Source organism: Phoxinus phoxinus (genome assembly GCF_949152265.1).
Source record: "Phoxinus phoxinus genome assembly, chromosome: 9".
NCBI lineage: Eukaryota > Metazoa > Chordata > Actinopteri > Cypriniformes > Leuciscidae > Phoxinus > Phoxinus phoxinus.
In genome coordinates this window covers 28,832,771-28,855,774 of record NC_136884.1, presented here as the reverse complement: position 1 = coordinate 28,855,774, position 23,004 = coordinate 28,832,771, and the positions used below count along the sequence as shown (strand labels likewise).

At 41.5% G+C, this 23,004-nt stretch overlaps 1 protein-coding gene across 1 annotated transcript; it reads right to left on the bottom strand.

Moving 5' to 3' along the window:
- Positions 1–460: 460 nt before the first annotated feature.
- Positions 461–16,519, bottom strand: LOC307003769 (tripartite motif-containing protein 16-like). The gene is made up of 6 exons (XM_079622559.1): positions 14,773–16,519; positions 14,244–14,339; positions 13,925–14,158; positions 13,395–13,554; positions 4,848–4,895; positions 461–3,110 (listed from the first exon to the last, which is right to left on the bottom strand). Exons 1-6 carry the CDS (start codon positions 15,343–15,345, stop codon positions 2,584–2,586), a joined length of 1,638 nt encoding a protein of 545 aa, XP_079478685.1. The 5' UTR covers positions 15,346–16,519; the 3' UTR covers positions 461–2,583.
- Positions 16,520–23,004: the final 6,485 nt, after the last annotated feature.

Here is a 23,004-nt window from a genome sequence, read left to right as displayed (position 1 = left end):
CATCTACTCCGCTCCCGCAGGAGCTCAGTTCTATGTCCAAATAGTTTGGATATTTAAAAGTACACCACATATGACCATCCCCAGTCTACCACCTTAGAGGCCCACCCATCTGACGTCATGACAATCAACTCCCGTCCGATGTCACAAGGAGGCTTCCAGCGACTTACCCCTTCCCACTTCCGATACCTCAAGCTCTGCACCCTGCAAGTTTTTTTTTTGGGGGGGGGGGGGGGGGGGGGGGTCATCAACATCATGGCGGCTGTCCTGCATTTATTTTGCAGCTTTTGGGGGAGTACTCTGGGTTCGGGCCGAATACCGAGCCCGGAGCCCTCTCCTCGGACAGCACACCAAAGACGCATACCATTTATTCCATCTGACTTATTTGTGAGTGTGAACTCGTGAAATGATGTTTTATAAACAAAGTTCGGGAGGAGCACGATCAGATAACCAATCCAATTACGTCTACCCTAATCAGCATGACAAGAAGAATATATATATATATATCCATTCTGTCAACTCACCTAACATTCCTTGACAGTTTCCAGCATCCCTCCACCACCCCGACTCCTCACCCTTGGCTCTCTTTTACAGCCAGGAATACGGGGGGAGTACTCTGGGTTCGGGCCGAATACCGAGCCCGGAGCCCTCTCCTTGGACAGCACGCCAAATACACATACCATTTATTCCATCTGACTTATTTGTGAGTGTGAACTCGTGAAATGACCAAATTTTGCACTATTTTACGATCACATCCTTCTCTAATCTTGACAAAACATATAGCCTACTATTAAAAATATCTGAGACCCAAGGGTCAATATGTGACCAGTGTTTTGCAATAGAAGTGATATTGTAAGAGAAATGTAATCATTTGTAACGATAAGCATAAAAAATTATAATGGAGTGTGGGTGTCACCCAGTATCATCAAAACAAAATTTCACAGGATCCTCATTTTTTGTGATATCAACCTCTGATTTGGAAAACAACTTGGTTAGACTTTTGGATTTCTTGCAAGAAAAGCACAGATACACACCGTCACTCATCATGACTCACAAACACACACTGATCTTACTGTCTATATGAGGATTCATTACACACATTTATTCTGACGTGTCCTTTCACTGACAGAAGCTCAGCTGTAGTATTAATGTAATTGTGCAGTACTTTTTCAAAGAGACACGAAGAGTGAAGATCCAAGCACAGCTTTATTTGACAATAGTCTAGAATCGTAGTCAATACAGCAGACAAAGGGTCAAAACACACATAAACCATCTGAAAACAAACACAAAGCAGATAACTCTGGAAAACAGGGAAATCCAGGAAACTGAGGGTCCAGAAGTGCAGTGGTAACATATACTACATAAAACCTCGCAATGAATGACAGAGTGAACCAGGCTTTATAGACAGAACAAACAAGGCTAATAAGCAACAGCTGAAGACAATGAGTGATGATGAAACAGGGCAGAGGATTATGGGTAGTGTAGTCCATGACAGAGTAACAATAGTCTATGATGGAGAGCGCACTGGTGGACAAGCAGCACTTCAGCTGGAGACTGGGACAGTAATGAAGAGAAAATAAGAGACTCTATAACAGAAGTCAGCAACATATGGATTGGTAATCGCTGGCACGTGAGTAAAAGAGAGAGAGGTGTATGTTTTTCATTCAGATAAAGTTCCTCGTATCTGAATACAGATCTATATTTTGAGGTAATCATTCCTCATAGTAACACAGCTTGTTTTATTAAAGGGGTGGTAAAATGCCCTTTTCACAAGATATAAAATAAATCTCTGATGTCCCCAGAATGTACATTTCCTGAAGAAAATGTGAAGTGGTGCTTGCAGTGGCAAAACTTGTAAATTATTGCATACGAGCCAACAACCATGTTCTGCGATGTTCTGGTGCTGAGATATGGCTTATTCATGTTGTTCAGGTGGTTGCTAGGGTTATCTGGATGGTTGCTATGGTGTTGCTAGGCAGTTGCTAGGGTATTCTGGCTGGTTGCTAGGATATCCTGGGTGGTTGCTATGGTGTTGATAAGGTATTCTGGGTGGTTTCTAGGCAGTTGCTAGGGTGTTATGGGTGGTTGCTAGGGTGTTGTTAGGGTGTTATGGGTGGTTGCTAGGGTGTTTCTAATGGATTGCTAAGGTGTTCTGGGTGGTTGCTAGGGTATTCAGGGTGGTTGTCAGAGCATTGCTAGGTGGTTATTAGGGTGTTCTGGGTGGTTGCTAGGTGATTCTAAGTGGTTGCTAGGGTATTCTAGGTGGTTGCTAGGGTGTTGCTAGGCAGTTGCTAGGGTGTTCTGGGAGGTTGCTATGGCGTTGCTAGGGTGTTGATGATAAATAAAAAGAAGCTCATATCTTGCTTTCTTTGACGTGAACTCAGTGATGTGAAGTTATGTTGCCGAGTGAGAATGGAAGTTTTAACGGATAGCGATCCAATCAGAGTGATTAACTCAGAAACTTAAAAATGGCACTTCATGACAACAAAGTTGCCAACCCCTTCTCTATAACATCTCACTGTTGCTGGTTTATCATGCAGCTCAAAGCATTATGGGTAGAATCTCTCCACAGTCTGTTCTCATTCATCAACACAGTTTCACTGATGATCCAATATTAACCCTAAACCCAGGATAGAGCGGCTGAGTGAATGTGGTCTGGACTGTGTGGATGAGGCTCATTGTGTCAGAGACGCTGTAGAAGGACAGAGTTCCTGCGCTGTGATCCACATACACTCCTATTCTCCTGATGATGGACTTTACTGGGAGATCAGTCTTTATATTATTGTGTCTGAATGAGTAACTGGAGGAAGAGCAGTACAAACTCCAGGACTGATCATTACATCCAAACCAACACTCATTACCCGATCCCTTCCTCCTGATGCTCTTATATGACACTGATATATGCACACCAAACACACCATCACTCCACTCGATCTCCCAGTAACAGCGTCCACACACACTCTCTCTACACAACACCTGATACACATCATCAAATCTGTCTGGATGATCAGGATACGACTGCTCTTCGCCAGTGCCAGTAATCACTCTGTTCCTCTCAGACAGTCGGAGACGTTTATACACAGTGTTCAGATCCAGAGTGAACTGATGAGAATCTGATGGAGAGAAAACACATCAGAATCAGGAATTATGAATCTGGGGCCGTATTCACGAAGAATTTTAAGGCTAAAAGTAGCTCCTAACTCTGCGAATTTAGGAGCAACTCCTAAAAATAATGGGCGTGTCACTTCTAACTTTAGGACTCCTAATTTTTTTCACTAAGAGTAATTCACGAAGCATTTTAGCCCTAAAAGTAGCACCTAAGTCTGGGACAGCTTAAAAGAAGTCGAGAGGACTCCTAACCCACTAAGACCTATTCACAACGGGTCTTAAAATCGCCGCGCGACACAGTGTGTTGGAGACACTCAATGACACGGAGTTATTACAAAGACACCGCCTTAACCGTGAGGGAATACTGATTGTTGTGGATCTTGTGAGGGATGCAATAACAGCGCCAACTAAACGCAACAACCCAATCAGTGCCGAATTGAAATGTTTGATAACACTTCGCTACCTGGCAACGGGGGAAATGCAATTGTGTAATGCCGACGATGTAGCGATATCCCAGCCATCGGTAAGCAGATCCATCCACCAAACCATCAATGCACTCTGTAGACCCCATATTATTCGACAGTTCATAAGTTTTCCTTTGGACATTCGCCAACTCCAAAGAAACAAAGCCAGCTTTATGGATATTGCCGGTGTGCCCGGAGTGGTCGCTGCTATAGACGGGACACATATTAAAATAATTGCACCACGTCAGGATGAGGACATGTTTGTAAATAGAAAGAAAACCCACTCCATCAATACCCAGATTGTGTTCGATGCAAACTTCACAATTCTCGATGTTGTATCCCAGTGCCGAATTTTCCTTTTATTTTATTTTTATTTTTTCCAGCACCAACTGGGCCAGCAGCAGTAACTGATCCTTCGTCCAGTTGGGCTTTCTTTTCTGTTTTGGCGAGTTCATAATCCGCCGTCATTCAACTATTACATTACTTAAATAGGAGCAATATGTCCTTGCTTTAAGTAGTCTATTTAGGCTAATAGGATGTCAATTAACCAAGCAAGTGTTAATGCAAGTGTCGTTTTTCATTATTAGGCAAGTGGCGGTTTTCATTAGGGTATTAGGCTACCTTGATTTAATTGAATTGAATTCACAACTTTTCTCTCTCTCTCTGCCTTTTTAGAATTACACTTCACTGGGGCCTGCACAAACATGTCATTATATATGCATTTCGATGACATTATTATTATTATTTTGTGTAGGACACAGACATATTTAGATGTCGTAATTCCATGATTTGGTGCGTCTGTGTTATGTTCCGCATGATGACAGGGCATCTAACAACCAATCACCGTGATCATTGCGAGGAAGCTCGTGCATGAGAATTGACGTCATCCATAGCAACGAAGACTCACTCTTAGTTTAGGAGTTGTCATTTTTCCTTACTAAGAGTAGGTCTGAAAGGCGTTGTGAATAACTTTTAAGAGAACACTCCTAGCTAAAATCTTTTAGTGCGATTTAGGAGTACTCCTAGTGTTAAGATAAAATGCTTTGTGAATACGGCCCCTGATCTTTTATTATAGCTGAACTATAATATATCTGTATATATAATATAACTATAATATATCAATATATCTGCAGTGTCTCAGTGCAGTTTACCAGATATCCTGTGCAAATCATCACATGATCAACTCTAAAACTCTTCAGTCATGTTTTCTTTCTCCTTCTACAGGAAGAACATGAAGACACTCAGTGAGTTTCTCTGCTTGTTTTCTCAGTGACTTACATTGTAGGAAGTCGTTCCTGGTTCTGGGAACAATGTTGGTGAAAGTGACTGTGGAAATCAACAGACATGAAGAGTGTGATTATCATGTCGAGAGAAAACGATCCTAAGACATTTCTAACATTTTAACATTCAAAATCTTTAACGACCCCCCCATCATCATCCTCATCAAACACACTAGCAGACACATTTCATTTAGTAACTCATTCAATTAAGCTTTTAGTAGTTGCAACAACAAATGAAGACAATTAGCAACATGCAATTACTCATAAGAATATATATTTTTCTTTCCAACAACAGGTTTCACTTTTTTCTGAAACTGATGAACAAATAACAGCAGCAAATTATAATCTGTCAATGTAAACTATCAATTAATCAGAGAAATAACCTCATGTTATTAACCCTAAAACTGGCAATGTGATCTGAGTGTAACAGTTTTTTGGGGCGTAAGAATGACTTTTTCATCACATCCTTTTATCATTGATCACAGCCTGGTCTGTCTTGAGTATGCTGGTCACATGATTTGTTTAAAAATGTTGTGATTAATTAGTCAGCCTCATAGACATGTATAGAAAGGCTAGATGGCTCAAGGCGGAGTCAGCTGTGTCGTCACTTGGCGGCCATCTTAGGTCAGGAGACTGCGCTGCTGCTCCCTGCTGCTGTTGACGGAAGGTGAGTGACATACGCCAACTAAAATGCTGGTAACTTGCTGAATTCTTGACGGATTTACAAACGGTTTGGTTTATTACAAACCTTATTAACGTGGCTATGATTTGTGCTGATGCCGATGTTTAAATTGTAGCTTCACGTTTTGAGAAACGCTTAACATTGCAGCGTAGCTGTGTGTTTCATGGCATCCCTGACGTTTATGACACACCAAGCCGTTTGAAAATCGGTTGACAATTGAGCAAAATATAGTTATTTCAGCACTACATGCACAATAGACTTTAATGTTATAACTGGACGAGCGGTCCTGTCCTAAGATGGCCGCCGTGTGACGTCGTCGGGTCCCATTGGCTCTCAGCGCCGGTAAGCCATCTAGCCTTTCTATACATGTCTATGGTCAGCCTGACCTAAATCCAACATGGCTGCCAGTGGTGCAGGACATTCAGATTTTGAGATAAGTAAATATATATTTAACTTATTTTCTTTTGAAAAAATAATACTAACACTGCTAACATTAATTATGAACATTGTCTTAAGGTGTTGTAAAAGAAAATGTATAAAAATGTTGTTCATGTTGTTATTTAGCACGTTTTGAAATATATGTTACACCTGAGTCACATTGCCACGTTTGGGTATAAAAAGGGATTGACCCTACTTTTGACTATCTTTGTGTTCTGAGGTATATATATATATATTTTTTTTTACAAATTATACAGGTGAAAAATGCAAGAAAAATGGACCAATGAACAATTTTTTTGCTGCAAATCAAAAACAACAACAATATTACAAACCTGTCATCCCCCTTTTCTGAGAATATATGTAATATTGCACTATCCAAATTTAAATGGTTGTAATTCAAGAATGCTTTAGGAGCTGTACCAAAAATAGCCACTGGGTGTTTTTTGTAACAAATGTATTTATTTTTAGTCTCGATACTGTCTCAGACCTTTCCGACGATATGTGTTTTGTCAAGATTAGAAAAGTGTTTTATTATAAAGTAGTTAAAATAAATTTTGTAATAAGAAATCTGACACCACCCACTAGGTAAGGAACTCGTTAAAATAATTTTAAGTACCATTTTTATGGTAACGCAAGGTCCGATTTCAAACCGGTTTTCACTGGCTGAATCTTGAGTTTGTAAGCTTTCCGATGATATATAATATGTCAACATTATATGAGCTGAAGTATAGGATATAATAGTTTTAAACATGCAATGGCAGTTACAGTTATAGATTTGGTCCTTTTTTTATACCCTAAACAGGCAATGTGATCGAGAGTCACAACTCAAATCCAATCCAAAATACATAACATTTTTCAAAAATTCTTTTGGATATGATTTACATAAGTCCAGATGATATAAAAAATGACATGAAATTATTTGTTGCTTATCATTTTCTACTCTTGCCTGTTTAAGGCTTAAACAAATGTATCCATTTTATACCTTAAAAATGTGTAACTACAACATGCAACGGTTCACAGGGGCAGATTTGTCTTTGCAACAGCAGCTCTGCTTTTATTTTAAATGTATGGAAATAATCAGATAATTCATGTTTTATTGTATGTATTTTTACCCCAAACATTCATTAATTTAAGAAGAACAATAATATAATCAAATCAAATATATCCGGCATGGTTTTTGTGACAGACAGAAAGTCATCAGTTGAAAATGAATCTGAAAATATCAGCCAGATATGAAGCTCTAATAAGAAATGTGTCTGTCATTTCGTCAAGCAGTTTCTGGATGTTCAGTCTCAGGAACTCCTTTAATTTTTCTTTTAGTTCAATAAAACAAACTAACTTTAACTTTTCAACCAGAGTGTTCTCAACATCATTTGCCATCTTGTCGATTCTGTCTTTTACTGTATTATTGGAAAGAGGTTTAAGTTTGGAAGCCACATTTGGAGTTTCTCCGATATTCTCCTCATTTCCATCTCTAGTGAAAGCATCTCTGATGTTCTGGGGCCTGTTGGATATAACAAGTTATGTTTTCCTCAGGAAGAGTTCTCTGGGTTTACCAGCCGTCAGTGGGTGTTTGCTGCTCTGAGGCCTCCTCAATTTGCAGGGCTTCATGCTTTCATTCGCTAGTCTCTCACCACAGATCTTAATATAACACAGATTACACACTCAATTCTCACCCTGTCCATTGCTTCAATGCTTCGAGATAACTGTCCAAATAAATCCTTGTTTTCTTTTTAGCGCTTTGCCATATTTGATTTTGCCGCCGCTGCCGTGTTTTTTTATTATTTTTTTTTTTTTAAAGCTGCGTCTGTCTATTCCCACCCTGGCGATAGAAAATTTGCGATGTTAAGGAAATTGCTACACTTTTAATTTATAAACTATTATTTAAATATTCTAAATTAAATAATTGATTGTGTTTTTTTAAAAATTCATTAAAAATCCTCCAACCTAGAGTGAGCTTGGCGACCCCTCGTAAATCTTTAGCGACCCCGGGTTGGGAACCACTTCTACATGATATGAGATGATGGGGATGATTTCTGAGAACAGATGAATCTCCAGGACTTTACCTGTCATGAGTCAGGTTTCTTTCCTCTTTCTCTCTCCCTCACACACTCGCACCTCATTTGCTCATTATTGTATTACACACACTCTCTCTCTCTCTCTCTCTCTCTCTCTCTCTCTCTCGCTCTCTCTTCATCCACCTGTTGGTCATTGCAATCAGCGCTCGCGCTGATTCGCGTTGACACCTGTTTCCACTTTGCTCTAATTGTTCACTCTTTATCTGGTGTTTGTTCTGGTAGATTCTTTGTCGGATTATTGTTACATGTCACACGTTTCGTCTGCCTACGTCTTGTCTGTATTAAGAGGTACTTACCAAGTTCTTGTCTTGTTTTTCTGGAACAGTCTAGCATCTACGTATTTGCTGTGTTTTCTGTTGCTGTTGCTGCTGTTTGTGAACCACTGCAGCTCTCTGTCTGAGTTGTCTACTCCTGAGCTCGAGGTCCGCTTCGAGGGAGTCCTTTTCTGTTACCCATCAAGACTGACGTCGGATCTACGTTAACATTTTCCAGTGTTGTGAGCTTTCTCGACGGACTGCCTTTGTTTATTCGTTATCTCATTAAAGACTGTTATTCCTGTCATCCCTGCTTTGGATCCTTCATTTATCTTGTGACAGAATAATCCGACCAGAATGGATCCAGCAGATGAGATGTCCGTCCGGTCAGCGGTCGAGATCCAGGGAGCAATGCTTGGCAAACATGAGGAGGAGCTGGCCGTCGCTCATCAGGCTGTTACGAGTCTTTCTGCTCAAGTTTCTGACCTGTCTGCCCGATTACTTCACCTTCACCAGGAGTCTGCCATGTCTCACAATCGTCAGCAGCCCGCAGAACCACGGGTCAACAATCCACCCTGTTATGCCGGTGAGCCTACGGAGTGCAGAGCTTTTCTCATTCAATGTGAGGTTGTCTTTTCCCTTCAGCCCCAGACGTATGCGGAGGATCGGGCTCGCATTGCTTATGTTCTCTCTCTCCTTACGGGACGAGCACGCGAGTGGGGAACGTCGGTTTGGGAGGCACAATCTGCATGTTGCGACAAGTTCAGTTCTTTTAAGGATGAGATGAGTAAGGTCTTTGATAGATCTGTTTTCGGCAGTGAGGCTTCACGTCTTCTTACTGTGCTACGTCAAGACAGAAGATCTGTGGCTGACTTCGCTATAGAGTTTCGGACACTAGCTACTACAAGTGAGTGGAATGAGCCTGCTCTAATCGCTCGCTTTTTGGAGGGATTGAATGTAGACATTAAGGAGGAGATTTACGCACGGGGATCGCCGACTCAGCTCGATCAGCTCATCGATCTGGCTATCCGCTTGGACAAGTGTTTCGAGCAGAGGCGACGAGTTCGCACTTCCTATCCCACGTCATGCGACTCCTTTTCTGCTGTCTCTTCCGCTAAAGTCCAGTCTGATGCTGAGCCCATGCAGCTGGGGAGCGTGCGCATCTCTCCAGAGGAACGACAGCGGCGAATAATTAACCGTCTTTGCCTTTACTGTGGTACGGCTGGTCACTTTGCTTCCTCCTGCAGTTTAAAAGCCAAAGCTCGCCAGTAGACGGAGGAGTACTGGTGAGCGCTTCTGTCATCTCCTCGTTCTCGAACCACGATCTCTGCTATTCTCCGTTGGGCTGGTTCCTCGGCTACTGGTCTTGCTCTCATCGACTCGGGTGCTGAGGGCAATTTTATCGATGAGAGGTGGGCTTGTGAACACAAGATTCCATTAGTTGATCTGACTGATGTTGCCTCTGTCTTTGCTTTGGATGGCAGAGAACTCACTTCAGTTTGTCGTGTCACCAGTCCGGTTAGTCTTACGGTTTCTGGCAATCACCAAGAGACGGTTTCTTTTTATGTTTTTCAGTCTCCCTATACCCCCATTGTTTTAGGACATCCCTGGCTTATTCAACATAATCCTCAGATTGATTGGGTTAAGGGGTCCATTCACTCATGGAATTTATCTTGTCATATAAATTGTCTGGTTTCTGCTGTCTCCCCCGTGTCTTCTGTTTCTGTGTTTCAGGAGGAGCCTGATGATTTGTCTGGTGTTCCGGTTGAGTACCATGATCTGCGGGCGGTTTTCAGTCGTTCCCGGGCGATTTCTTTACCGCCTCACCGTCCGTACGACTGCTCTATTGAACTCCTTCCTGACACCACGCCCCCTCGCGGTAGACTGTACTCTCTTTCGGCACCCGAACGAGAGGCTCTGGAGAAGTATCTCACAGAGTCTCTCGACGCGGGCATTATTGTTTCTTCTTCGTCTCCCGCCGGTGCCGGTTTTTTCTTTGTAAAGAAGGATGGGTCTTTGCGTCCTTGTATCGACTATCGAGGGCTGAACGACATAACAGTCAAGAACCGTTACCCCTTGCCTCTTATGTCGTCTGCTTTCGAGATCATACAGGGCGCAAAGATATTTACAAAGTTAGACTTGCGCAACGCCTACCATTTAGTGCGTATCAAGGAGGGAGACGAGTGGAAGACCGCGTTCAACACTCCGGTCGGTCACTTTGAATATCGGGTTTTACCTTTCGGTTTGGTCAACGCTCCCGCGGTATTCCAGGCTTTAGTTAACGATGTCTTAAGAGACATGCTAAACGTTTTCGTGTTCGTTTACTTGGATGACATCTTGATTTTCTCTCCGTCCCTCCAGGTACATGTTCAACACGTTCGCCGTGTCCTGCAGCGCTTATTAGAGAATCGCCTATTCGTTAAGGCTGAGAAGTGCGTCTTTCATGCGCAATCGGTTACCTTTCTCGGCTCGGTTGTTTCAGCGGAGGGGATTAGTATGGACCCTGACAAGGTTCGGGCAGTTCTCGATTGGGCTGTTCCCGATTCTCGAATCGCGCTCCAACGATTTCTTGGGTTTGCGAATTTCTACCGCCGCTTTATTCAAAACTTTAGCCAGGTTGCCGCCCCCCTTACCGCTCTCACCTCGTCCAAGACCAGATTTGCTTGGTCACAGGCTGCTCAATTTGCGTTTGATCGTCTTAAGCGGCTCTTTACCTCCGCGCCCATCCTCATCACTCCTGATCCTGAACGTCAGTTTATCATTGAGGTCGATGCCTCCGACATTGGGGTAGGGGCTGTCTTGTCGCAACGCTCATCCCAGGATGACAAGGTTCATCCGTGCGCGTTTTACTCCCACCGTCTTTCGCCCGCGGAACGCAACTACGATGTTGGTAACCGAGAGCTCTTGGCGATCCGTCTGGCGCTTGGTGAGTGGCGACACTGGCTTGAGGGAGCCAGTGTACCATTCATTGTCTGGACGGATCATCGCAATCTGGAATACATTCGTTCAGCAAAACGTCTAAACTCTCGTCAGGCCCGCTGGGCTTTATTTTTCGATCGCTTTGATTTTTCTATTTCGTTTAGACCTGGTTCTAAGAACCTCAAGCCGGACGCTCTCTCTCGGCAGTTCGACTCGTCAGAGGGTGCCTCGACTGATGAGAAGATTTTACCTCAGCGCTGTGTGGTCGGGACAGCCGTCTGGGGAGTAGAACATGCGGTCAAACGCGCACTTTCTCACATCACGAGTCCACCCCGCGCCCCTGAGGGATCTTTGTATGTACCTGAAATTGCTCGTTCGGCGGTTCTTCGCTGGGGGCATTCTTCTAAACTAGTCGCCCACCCCGGGGTAAGAGGAACGCTAGCGGCCATCCGTCAGAGATTTTGGTGGCCCACTCGTGAGCGCGATATTCGTCGGTTTGTTGCTGCTTGTTCTATTTGCGCTCAGACCAAGTCTAGTAATAATCCTCCGGCGGGTCTTCTCGGACCTCTTCCAATTCCGTCGCGTCCCTGGTCTCATATCGCATTAGATTTCGTTACCGGGCTTCCCTCTTCGGCTGGTAATACGGTCATTCTCACCGTCGTGGACCGTTTTTCTAAGGCTGCGCATTTTATTCCGCTCCCTAAATTACCGTCGGCTCAGGAGACCGCTCAGGTTATGGTAGATCACGTGTTCAAGATCCACGGCCTTCCTTCGGACATTGTGTCTGACAGAGGTCCTCAATTCACCTCTCAGTTCTGGAGGGAATTCTGTCGTCAGATAGGGGCTTCCCCCAGTCTGTCGTCTGGATTCCATCCACAGACCAATGGGCAAGCCGAAAGGACCAATCAGATTCTTGGTCGCATGTTGCGTAGTCTCACCTCTCGGAATCCCGCGTCGTGGTGCGATCAGTTACCCTGGGTCGAATATGCTCATAATTCTCTCCCGTCGTCCGCTACTGGGTTATCTCCGTTTGAGGGTTGCCTTGGTTACCAGCCGCCTGTTTTTTCCGCGCAAGAGTCTCTGGCCTCAGTTCCGTCCGTCGAAGATTTCATTCAGAGGTGTAAACGTGTAGACCTCCCAGATATGTTTGCGGTCAGAAGGTGTGGTTATCCACCCGCAATTTACCGATTCAAGAGACGTCTCGTAAGCTCATGCCTCGTTTCATCGCGCCCTTTTCTATTGTGAAGGTCATCAGTCCAGTCGCTGTAAGGCTCAGACTGACCGGTCAGTTGCGTCGTGTTCACCCGGTCTTTCATGTGTCCTGCATTAAGCCCGTTATTCGCGCGCCCGCTCGGCCCTCCCTTCCCCCTCCCCCTATTGACGAGGGGGCCTCTATTTACAGAGTCCGCAAGCTTCTCGACGTGCGTCCTCGGGGCGTGGTCACCAGTTTTTGGTGGACTGGGAGGGGTACGGCCCTGAGGAGAGGCGGTGGATTCCAGCCCGGGACGTCCTGGACCGCTCGTTGATTGATGACTTTTACCGGTCCCGTCAGGCCCCTCCTCGAGTCAGGTTTCTTTCCTCTTTCTCTCTCCCTCACACACTCGCACCTCATTTGCTCATTATTTTATTACACACACTCTCTCTCTCTCTCTCTCTCTCTCTCTCTCTCTCTCTCTCTCTCTCTCTCTCTTCATCCACCTGTTGGTCATTGCAATCAGCGCTCGTGCTGATTCGCGTTGACACCTGTTTCCACTTTGCTCTAATTGTTCACTCTTTATCTGGTGTTTGTTCTGGTAGATTCTTTGTCGGATTATTGTTACATGTCACACGTTTCGTCTGCCTACGTCTTGTCTGTATTAAGAGGTACTTACCAAGTTCTTGTCTTGTTTTTCTGGAACAGTCTAGCATCTACGTATTTGCTGTGTTTTCTGTTGCTGTTGCTGCTGTTTGTGAACCACTGCAGCTCTCTGTCTGAGTTGTCTACTCCTGAGCTCGAGGTCCGCTTCGAGGGAGTCCTTTTCTGTTACCCATCAAGACTGACGTCGGATCTACGTTAACATTTTCCAGTGTTGTGAGCTTTCTCGACGGACTGCCTTTGTTTATTCGTTATCTCATTAAAGACTGTTATTCCTGTCATCCCTGCTTTGGATCCTTCATTTATCTTGTGACATTACCTCTGTCTGAGATCTTCTTCAGCTCCTCTTTGCAGAAATCCTCCAGTTTGTCTCTCAGCTGACGGACAGATTCTCTCACACCATCAAAAGAGGAGAGAGAACTGAAGGGATTGTCATTTACGTCTGTAGATTCAGGAGGAGCTGAGAGAGACTGGAAACTCTACAGAAAACAGAAATCAGAGCTCATCACCTCCACACTTCATCCATAACCTGCACTACTGCCAGATCTGAGCGGCTATATAGTTATAAATAAGAGTTTAAATATTAGTGAAGTGTTTTGAACTGTTGTTGTCTGGAAGCTCAATATATCAATCAGAAAAGTTTCCTCAGAGATTTCCAGAGCTGTACTGCATTTGTAAGTGCGTCTCGTTCAACAGAAGAAGATCAGATGAGAGTCTGACTGATGATGATATAATAACCGAACACACAGATCAACACTTCAGTCGACGGCTCATTCTGCGGTCATGAAATGTTTCTCTGAGTCTCTTGCTCAAGTCCACTATGACCCTGTTCTTCTAGATCTGTGTTACCTGCAGGAACTGGATGTGATCCTGTGTGTGTGAAAGCTGCTCCAGCTCAGCGTCTCTCCTCCTCAGATCATTGATCTCCTGCTCCAGTCGCTCCAGTCGTCCTTCAGCTCGACTCACTGCAGTCTTTTCCTGATCTCTGATCCGCTGTGTCGCCTCAGAGCGGCTTCTCTCAATGGAGCGGATGAGCTCAGTGAAGATCCTCTCACTGTCCTCCACTGCTGTGTGTGCCGAGCGCTGTTACACACACATCACAATCACACAGTGTCTTCAGTGAGTCCTGACTGAGACGTGTCAAACTTCTCTTCTTCTCCAGACTCACCTTATGAGACGCCACAGCCTCTCTCAGCTGCTGAAGATCTTTCTCTCTCTGCTGGATCCTCTGCTGGAACGACCTCTGCGTCTCCTTCAGCTGGAGCTAAAGGACAAACCAATGACAGTGACGGTAATACTACCACAATATAGGAAAAAAAAATACTATGGAAGTCAATGGGTACAGTCTACTGTTTGGTTACCGACATTCTTCAAAATATCTTTATTTATGTTCAGCAGAAGAAATAAATTAATACAGGTTTGAAACAACTTGAGGGTGAGTAAATGATGACAGAATTTTAATTTTAAAGTGAACTATCCCTTTAAGGTACAATTCTTGCATAGTGTGCCTTTAAGGGATAAAATGATTGACTACAGGGGGACTTTAAGCATATTGTTGTCATGTAAACGTACCCTAAACCAGAGTTCAGACAGAGGGTGAAAATAGACATTAAATTATGTAAATGTATTCTAGTAGACCCCATTAACAAAACTAAGAGCCTGTAAATGATAATAATGGGACTTCTGTAAGTTCATACCTGATTCTCTGTCCTCTGTGCTGCCGCCGATACAGTGTCGTGGTTTTTATGTGCATCCATCACACACAGCAAACATATACACTTCTGATCAGTGCGGCAGAAAACCTCAAGGATCTTGTCGTGTTTCTGGCAGATCATCTCCTGCAGTCGTCCAGTGGCATCAGTCAGATTGTGTCTCTTCCCTTTAAACAAACTCTCGTGTTGTTCAAGGTGACTCTGGCAGTAAGAGTTCAGACACACCAGACAGGACTTGACGGCTTTGTGTTTTCTTTCAGTACAGACGTCACACTGCACATCTCCAGCTCCAGCGTAACAGTCAGCAGCAAGTTTAGTCTTCTTCAGTTTCTCCACCATTTCAGCCAGAAGTGTGTTTTTAGCTAAAGCAGGTCTTGGCCTGAAGGTCTGTCTGCACTGAGGGCAGCTGTAGACTCTCTTCTCATCCTCCTGATCCCAGCAGTCTGTAATACAGATCTTACAGTAACTGTGTCCACAGAGGATAGTCACTGGATCCTTCAGGAGATCCAGACACACTGAACACATGAACTCATCCTGAGATATTCTGGCTTCTGCCATTTTACTGCATGAAGACAGAGACACAAACACACAACAGCTCAACTACACTTCAGTTTCACTTTCCCTGAACTCATGTGATTTCCTGTTTCCTAGTTCTGTGTTTGAGTCTCGTGTGCAAAACAGGCGTGTCTGTAAATCAGTGACGAGGCGTGATGGTAAGAACAGTCACTGGTGTCAAAAAGTGCAATGGTGTTTATTGGCAGTCTTTTGTGATCCAGCATTCCCAAAATTGTGAGAAAGAAATAACAAAAAGCTCTTTCTCTCGTGCTGGGCAACGATTACATTTTTTTAATTCGCAAAATTCAATAATGAATTCAAAAGTACTGTATTCCGCACATTTATTTTAAAAGTACTGCTATATAAACAAAAGTGCTATAACATTTGGTTTGCAAACACTTTAATCAAATAAGGTGCTTTTTAACAGCAATATTCCCTTCACAAAGTAGCAGTTGAAATATTTATTGTAAATCTCAACTTAAAGGGCACCTATTATGACATTTAAAATGTTCCTAATGTTGTTGTGGGAGTCCCCAACAACAGTTTTACATGCATGCAATGACAAAAAACACTTTTGTTTTCGTATAATATGCATTTATTTTTACCTGATTTGCTCACCGACTCCCAAATGATTCGTTCAACGACTCGTTTTTCCAAACCCCTCCTTTGCGCGACGCTAATCTGCGTTGATTGGTCAGATGACCCAGCAGTGTTTACAGAGATAATACTTATTTTTAACACGGAGTACAATGATGCTTTTATCAATTAAATTGTGTTATAATAATGATTATAGTCCACTGCTTTATAGTTTGTAGTAAAAAACTAAAAAATAAGATAAAGAATTTAACGTTATGTTAGCGAGCATAGCCCAGAGTTCATATTGTAAAAGCACAATCAGTCTTTGTTTGCATTAGCCCGATGCATAAACATAACGTTTTTACACACACAAAAAATGCAGTTACGTTACTACGAGGTATTATTCTATTCTTTAGACAACTCCGAAAACAACGACAAACACTTCACATATCTCAATACAATTGCCATTGAAGACCTAGAAGCTAAACGGTGCTTACACAACAAACAAAATAATTATTAAGCATGCTACATAAAATATAAAAGCAAAAATTATTAATAACACTTACAGGTTGTGATACGGAGGAGGAAGCCGATGCAAATACACTTGGAACTGAACCGTCCTTCAATATCATTCGGCTCGCGAATCCAAGTTTGATTGCATTTAAGTTGGTAAAGCAATCGTCTTCAAAATGGCGCGAACAAAGCACAAGGCTCGGACTATACTTCTGTGGTATAGTTGTATATATGAATTGTAGCCACTTAGTCTTCAAATGCTCCTCCTTGGGCAGATGAAAAAAGTTGGCTTTTGAGTCGCACTTCAGAACACAGCGTCTCGTCGCCATGATATTTTCCCTGCTGGCCTTGGAGCGCAATAAGTGGGCGTATCGTATTCAAATAACTTGACAAGTTGACGTCATCTAGTCAGAGAAAAAGCTTCGGTCTTCTAACGATTCATAAAAATGACTCCGAGTCGACTCTTACTTTTGAAAGACAATAACTTTATATACGGTGCACTTTCATATTTCAAACTTTGCAGGATGTTTTTGTTCACTTAGATCTATGTTACTCACTACATGAAAGGTAAATTTCAAAATTCCATAATAGGTGCCCTTTAAACATTGTAACATAACTACTCCGAGACTCAAGGGTTGAGGATCCAAACGCAGTTTAATGGGTTAATCCACAGACATACACAAAGGCCAGCCAAAGGTCGAAACACAGATGATCAGTCCAAACAAAGACAACATCAAGACAAAACCAAGTATATCCAGGGAACAGAAATAACAAAGATCCGGGGAACAAGGCTCAGAAAAGCAGTACTTACAGACTAACAAGACCTAGCAAAGAGTGACTGAATTAACCAGGTATATATAGGCAGAAACTAACGAGTAATCGCTGAATACAATCATGGCTGGTAGCCTGGGCAGTGGGTTATGGGTAATGTAATCTTTGCTGGAGTGATAATAGTCTGAGGTGGAGTACCCACTGAGAGCCTACTATGCTCTCATTGGTCAGATGGCCCAGTCTGTTGTGATCGACAGCGCATATCAGAAATTACATTACAATACATTACACAGTAGCGATGGCATCAGTTTAACCGTTTCAATTTAAGTCTTTTGAAAGAAGTGTCTGATCAACCACTTTCGCAAGCATGACTTGAGCATGTTACTAAGTGTTACGTTTATTTTAAAGGGCACCTATTATGGAATTTTGAAATTTACCTTTCATGTAGTGTGTAACATAGATCTAAGTGAACAAAAACATCCTGCAAAATTTGAAATATGAAAGTGCACCGTATATAAAGTTATTGTCTTTCAAAAGTAAGAGTCGACTCGGAGTCATTTTTATGAATCGTTAGAAGACCGAAGCTTTTTCTCTGACTAGATGACGTCAACTTGTCAAGTTATTTGAATACGATACGCCCATTTATTGCGCTCCAAGGCCAGCAGGGAAAACTGGAAAACAGACGAGACGCTGTGTTCTGAAGTGCGACCCAAAAGCCAACTTTTTTCATCTGCCCAAGGAGGAGCATTTGAAGACTAAGTGGCTACAATTCATATATATAACTATAACACAGAAGTATAGTCCGAGCCTTGTGCTTTGTTTGCGCCATTTTGAAGACGATTGCTTTACCAACTTAAATGCAATCAAACTTGGATTCGCGAGCCGGCTGATATTGAAGGAAGGTTCAGTTCCAAGTGTATTTGCATCAGCTTCCTCCTCCGTATCACAACCTGTGTTATTAATAATTGTTGCTTTTATGTTTTATGTAGCATGCTTAATAATTATTTTGTTTGTTGTGTAAGCACCGTTTAGCTTCTAGGTCTTCAATGGCAATTGTATTGAGATATGTGAAGTGTTTGTCGTTGTCTTAAAGAATAATAGTAAGAATAATAAGAGTAATACCTCGTAGTAACGTAACTGCATTTTTTTTTTTTTTTTAAACGTTATGTTTATGCATCGGGCTAACGCAAACAAAGACTGATTGTGCTTTTACAATACGAACTCTGGGCTATGCTCGCTAACATAACGTTAAATTCTTTAACTTATTTTTAGTTTTTTTATTACAAACTACAAAGCAGTGGACTATAATCATTATTATAACACAATTTAATTGATAAAAGCATCATTGTTAAACAATAAGTATTATCTCTGTAAACACTGCTGGGTCATCTGACCAATCAACGCAGATTAGCGTCGCGCAAAGGAGGGGTTTGGAAAAAAGAGTCGTTGAACGAATCATTTGGGAGTCGGTGAGCAAATCAGGTAAAAATAAATGCATATTATACGAAAACAAAAGTGTTTTTTGACATTGCATGCACGTAAAACTGTTGTTGGGGACTCCCAAAACAACATTAGGAACATTTTAAATGTCATAATAGGTGCCCTTTAAGTTTGTCCAATACTGTAGCTGCAGTTTGAGGGCAGGTTAAAGTAGTCACTGCTCACGGGCAGCCAATATACAAATTTGTTACAAACCTACGTAGGGTCGAGCAGGAAGTGAGACTGGAATTACTGAAATATTAAAACAAGCTTAATAGGAGCACTTTATATTGTAGAACAATATGTTGGCTTTCTCAACATAATAGAAAGTTTAAATTAAATATCACTATATTGTTGTGACGTGTATGGTCAGCACAGGTTGCTATCTGTGTTTAAAATAATTCCAACCTTGCCAATTTAAACATTCAATCGTAAGACGAGAAAGAGATCGTGTGCGATTCACATTCTCTCTCAAGTCTTGCACCTGTAGTAGCAGTTTTTAATCTTTTATTTCTTATTTTGTTTTCTCAATGATAATATATGAATGCCACGTGTTCTGTATTTGGAATTCTCCTGTTGTAACGTTGATACAGCTGTGTGGGTGTGACACTGAGAAAGACCCCAGGCTAGGGAGGGGGTTCCTTTGTTCCTGCCCTCTGGGGTGGGTGCAAGAATACCTTTGATGAGAACATTATAAAACTCCAAAAAGAACAACTATCTTGGTCTCACTCTGCCTGCAAACTGGGCTGTTAGGGTGGGGGTTTCACCTCACCCTGCAGCTGGCCTGTGTGGCTAGACTGGGAACTATTCTGCAGAATAAATGTATATTTTCTTTTAAATACAATTTGAATATTGACGTCTCTTTTGCCTGGGAATGCTGCGTTTGTTAAATATTGTTTTGCCACAACACACCCGAATGACAAATTCACACAAAAATGATCAACATGCACGTCTTAGCGAGTATCCTAGCAAACAGAAGGTTATGTCTTCAGTGAGAAAGACTCGAACGCATGTGTACAGTATCAGTACTGGATCTGTGAATTATGTTTTAAAATGACAACTGCCTAATTCCTGCTTTCTGTGTTGCTAATCTAACAACAAAAAGATAAAGAAATCACTCACTCCCTTGACTGAATCACTTTTGTTACTTCAATAATGTTTAATCTTTATTTAATTTATAGAATGAAGTTTATATGCAGTGTTGTTTTTTATATTTGATTACTTTATTACATTTCTGTACCTGAAAACTACAGTTAAACACCTGATCAAGCGGAAAAGCATTGCTTATGTGTATCTTTGCTCTATTGTATTCATTTGTGCTCTTGTTTGTAGTTTGATTATTGTAGCAAGGTATGTTGTTATGGGAAGAAGGGGGCGGGAACCAGCGAACATTCAACAACTTTAATCATAAAATAAACAAATAAAAAATGAAAGCAGCCCCTTGCGGACGACTGCTGGCCACATAAAACAGAAATAAACACAACATAAAATCAGGCCTGTTCCTCTCTCGATCTTCACTGTCGTCGCTCCTCCTTGATGCCTCCGCTCCTCCGTGATAGATACGAGACCGGTGCGTCGCGCAGGTGTCGTTCATCATTAATCACGCCATCGGTATCTTGCGCCGCTCTCTCACATCCATCGACCTCGTCCTGCTCGCCACAATTATTTGTTCTTATTTTCTTTGTTTTTATTTGACAACTGACCATATGCACGGAAAGTTCGTAACAACTTCCGCATAATATAATCCAGCCGGAAAACTTGCGGTGAAATGTCACTTGTTGGTGTGTTGGTATCTTCAATGTTCTGAGGTAGCTTTAGCAGCATCAATAGTGTAATACTTAGTTTATAATCAGAATATAGTCACTTAAATAGTCAGACCATTAATTTAGTTTAATAACTAATTTGATTTAGTTTTTGAAACGAATAAAAGGCCTAAATTCTCCTATGTTTTACTGAACACAGCACATACCGAACTGTACCGAAACCGTGACCCTAAAACCGTAATAAAAACCAGAACCGTGAGTAATCTGCACCATTACACCCCCACTGTACACAACGATTACTATAAGAACATTTCAAATACAAACCGCTTGTGAATTTCTTCTTTTTGTTTGCATTCCTTTTCTCGTTTTTATCCTTGTTTTTGTTGGACTTACGGGGAGCAGGGAATGAAGAGGATTGAGATGAGGATGATGATGATGATGATACACAGGAGGACGATGAGTCAACTTTGCAATGTTTTTTTTCCTCTGTGCTTTTCCTCTTCTCTTTGCCTTTTTCCCCTTTCTGTGTGAAGGTCATCTTCAGTACTGGTGTGAAGGTCATCTTCCGTACTGGAAGACTGGGATACAGCATCATCCAATTTGGATTTGCAGGAAGCTCCCATCATGTCTTCCTTTGCTGACAAGGCTGATAAGGAATACATGATATTAAGATTACATTTAATTTCTTCCACCTTTACCAGCTTTGATGGCATTGTTAAATGTAAATATTCTGCTGCCTTTGTTAACGAAAACCACAAGATCTAACTTTAAGACAAGAACAGATAGTCCTCAGACTACAGTACACTGCACTCTTTTATGACAGGATATGTTATAATGTAGACTCTGTTAACTTTCCACAGTAAAAAGTTAATTAATATCACTTTTTAAACACTTTTATGAGATGAAGATTTCTCATGTCAAAAGCTGTTCTTGATGTGCAGAGGCAAAAGTGCTGTGACCATATACTGTACAGTAGCAATTATTAGCAGACACATTTATTCAAAGCAAATTAAAAATGAGGATCATCAAACAATTTCTGATAAGAGCCAACAGTATTTGTAGTTCACATCACTATGTACGTATAACTTATAAGTTATAACTGGTCGTAAGGTATAGTTGCTTTTAGAGATTTACCATTGGTCAGTAAATCTCTCACTTTCGATGTCATTGCATTTGTCCTCAAGGAACTTGATTTTAGCTTTTAAAAAAGCATTTGCTTCCTTCATTTTGTGTAGGGACACCTGCTGAGTTGGTGCTGTTGCTGATGCTCCTGATGGAATATATATATATAAACACTTTAACACTCTATCTAAATAGCTATATTATATCTATATTAGTCTTGTGAGTAAACTAGAACATTACTAGCCAATGGCGATGCTATTGCCAAGGTGTGAGATAATGCATGATGCATAATTAATTCTAAAGTCAAGAATATGGTAATTCAGTAATGACTCGTGTTTAGAAGGAATTACTAGGAAATGTATTTTTGTTTAATAACACAGAAAAAAAAAATATTAAAGAATGTGAAAGCTTTGATTAAGGAGATCCCATTAATGTAGTAACAATAAATATTAGGGGTGTGACGAGATCTCACCCCCTAATATTTCATGATGGTTTCATTATAAATATGGTGATTATCTCTATGATGGGCACCCAACTTATTGCCTTTAACAAAATATTAACAAGCCTTTGACTCAAAATATCACATTTTCACCTGCATCGTGAAACACGGATGTTTAGGAAAGTGGTTTTGGGGTTTAGAGGAGAATACAATCCAATGTGCAATTCTTTCCTTGATTTCAAACATTTCATTAACAGTTAGTCCTACCTTCATTACTTAAATAATGGATTTGTATATTGCTGAATGAAATATTGACCCAGTTTTGCTAATAAACTTTAAATTGCCTCGCCAATCACTAATTGGCCGAGCTTGTCAACGAGCATTTGCTAGTTAGGCCTAACTGTTACTACACACATATGGTGCTAATCCTATGATAATATGCATAGAACTTAAAATACATAAATTACCGGCAGTATCCTCATCACTTTCCTCAACTAGGCGATTGGCTGGTACCCTTCTTCGATCAGCCATGCCTTCTCCTGCTGAACTTTCTGCCGAATCACATCGCCGCTGAGTTACGTTGTCCCAATATGTTATATAATTAATCACTGGCCTTACACCACTCATTCTCAAATCATTTAACATTTGAATTATATTTTTAGATTTTCCCTTGTTTTTATTACCAGTTATAAAATCCATCTCAATCAATGTTTTTGCTTAACAAGACAGGACACTCGATTGTGGTTGGTTTAGGCACATTCGGTCAAATTTGAATGACTTACTCTTACATATTTATTTACTTTATTAAGGACTAATAAAATATTTTTCAGTTCAATTATTTAATATGCTTCCTGACCGTTTTAAGATGTAAAAAAAACCTTTTTTTGTGTGTACATTTTACGACAGATGACATACAACAGATTGTTTTTCACGGACAAAGGCGCCTTCGCTGTTACGCCGTTGTGTATAAGGAGTAGCTACAGTCCAACAATGGGACTT

Excerpts from the sequence above, each read along its gene's own strand:
- LOC307003769 (XM_079622559.1), bottom strand. The coding sequence starts at position 15,345 with ATGGCAGAAGCCAGAATATCTCAGGATGAGTTCATGTGTTCAGTGTGT. Across the intron at positions 13,555-13,924 it reads ATCACATCCAGTTCCTGCAG|AGTTTCCAGTCTCTCTCAGC; the intron begins GTAACACAGATC and ends TGTTTTCTGTAG. Across the intron at positions 4,896-13,394 it reads GAAGAAGATCTCAGACAGAG|TCACTTTCACCAACATTGTT; the intron begins GTAATGTCACAA and ends TGATTTCCACAG.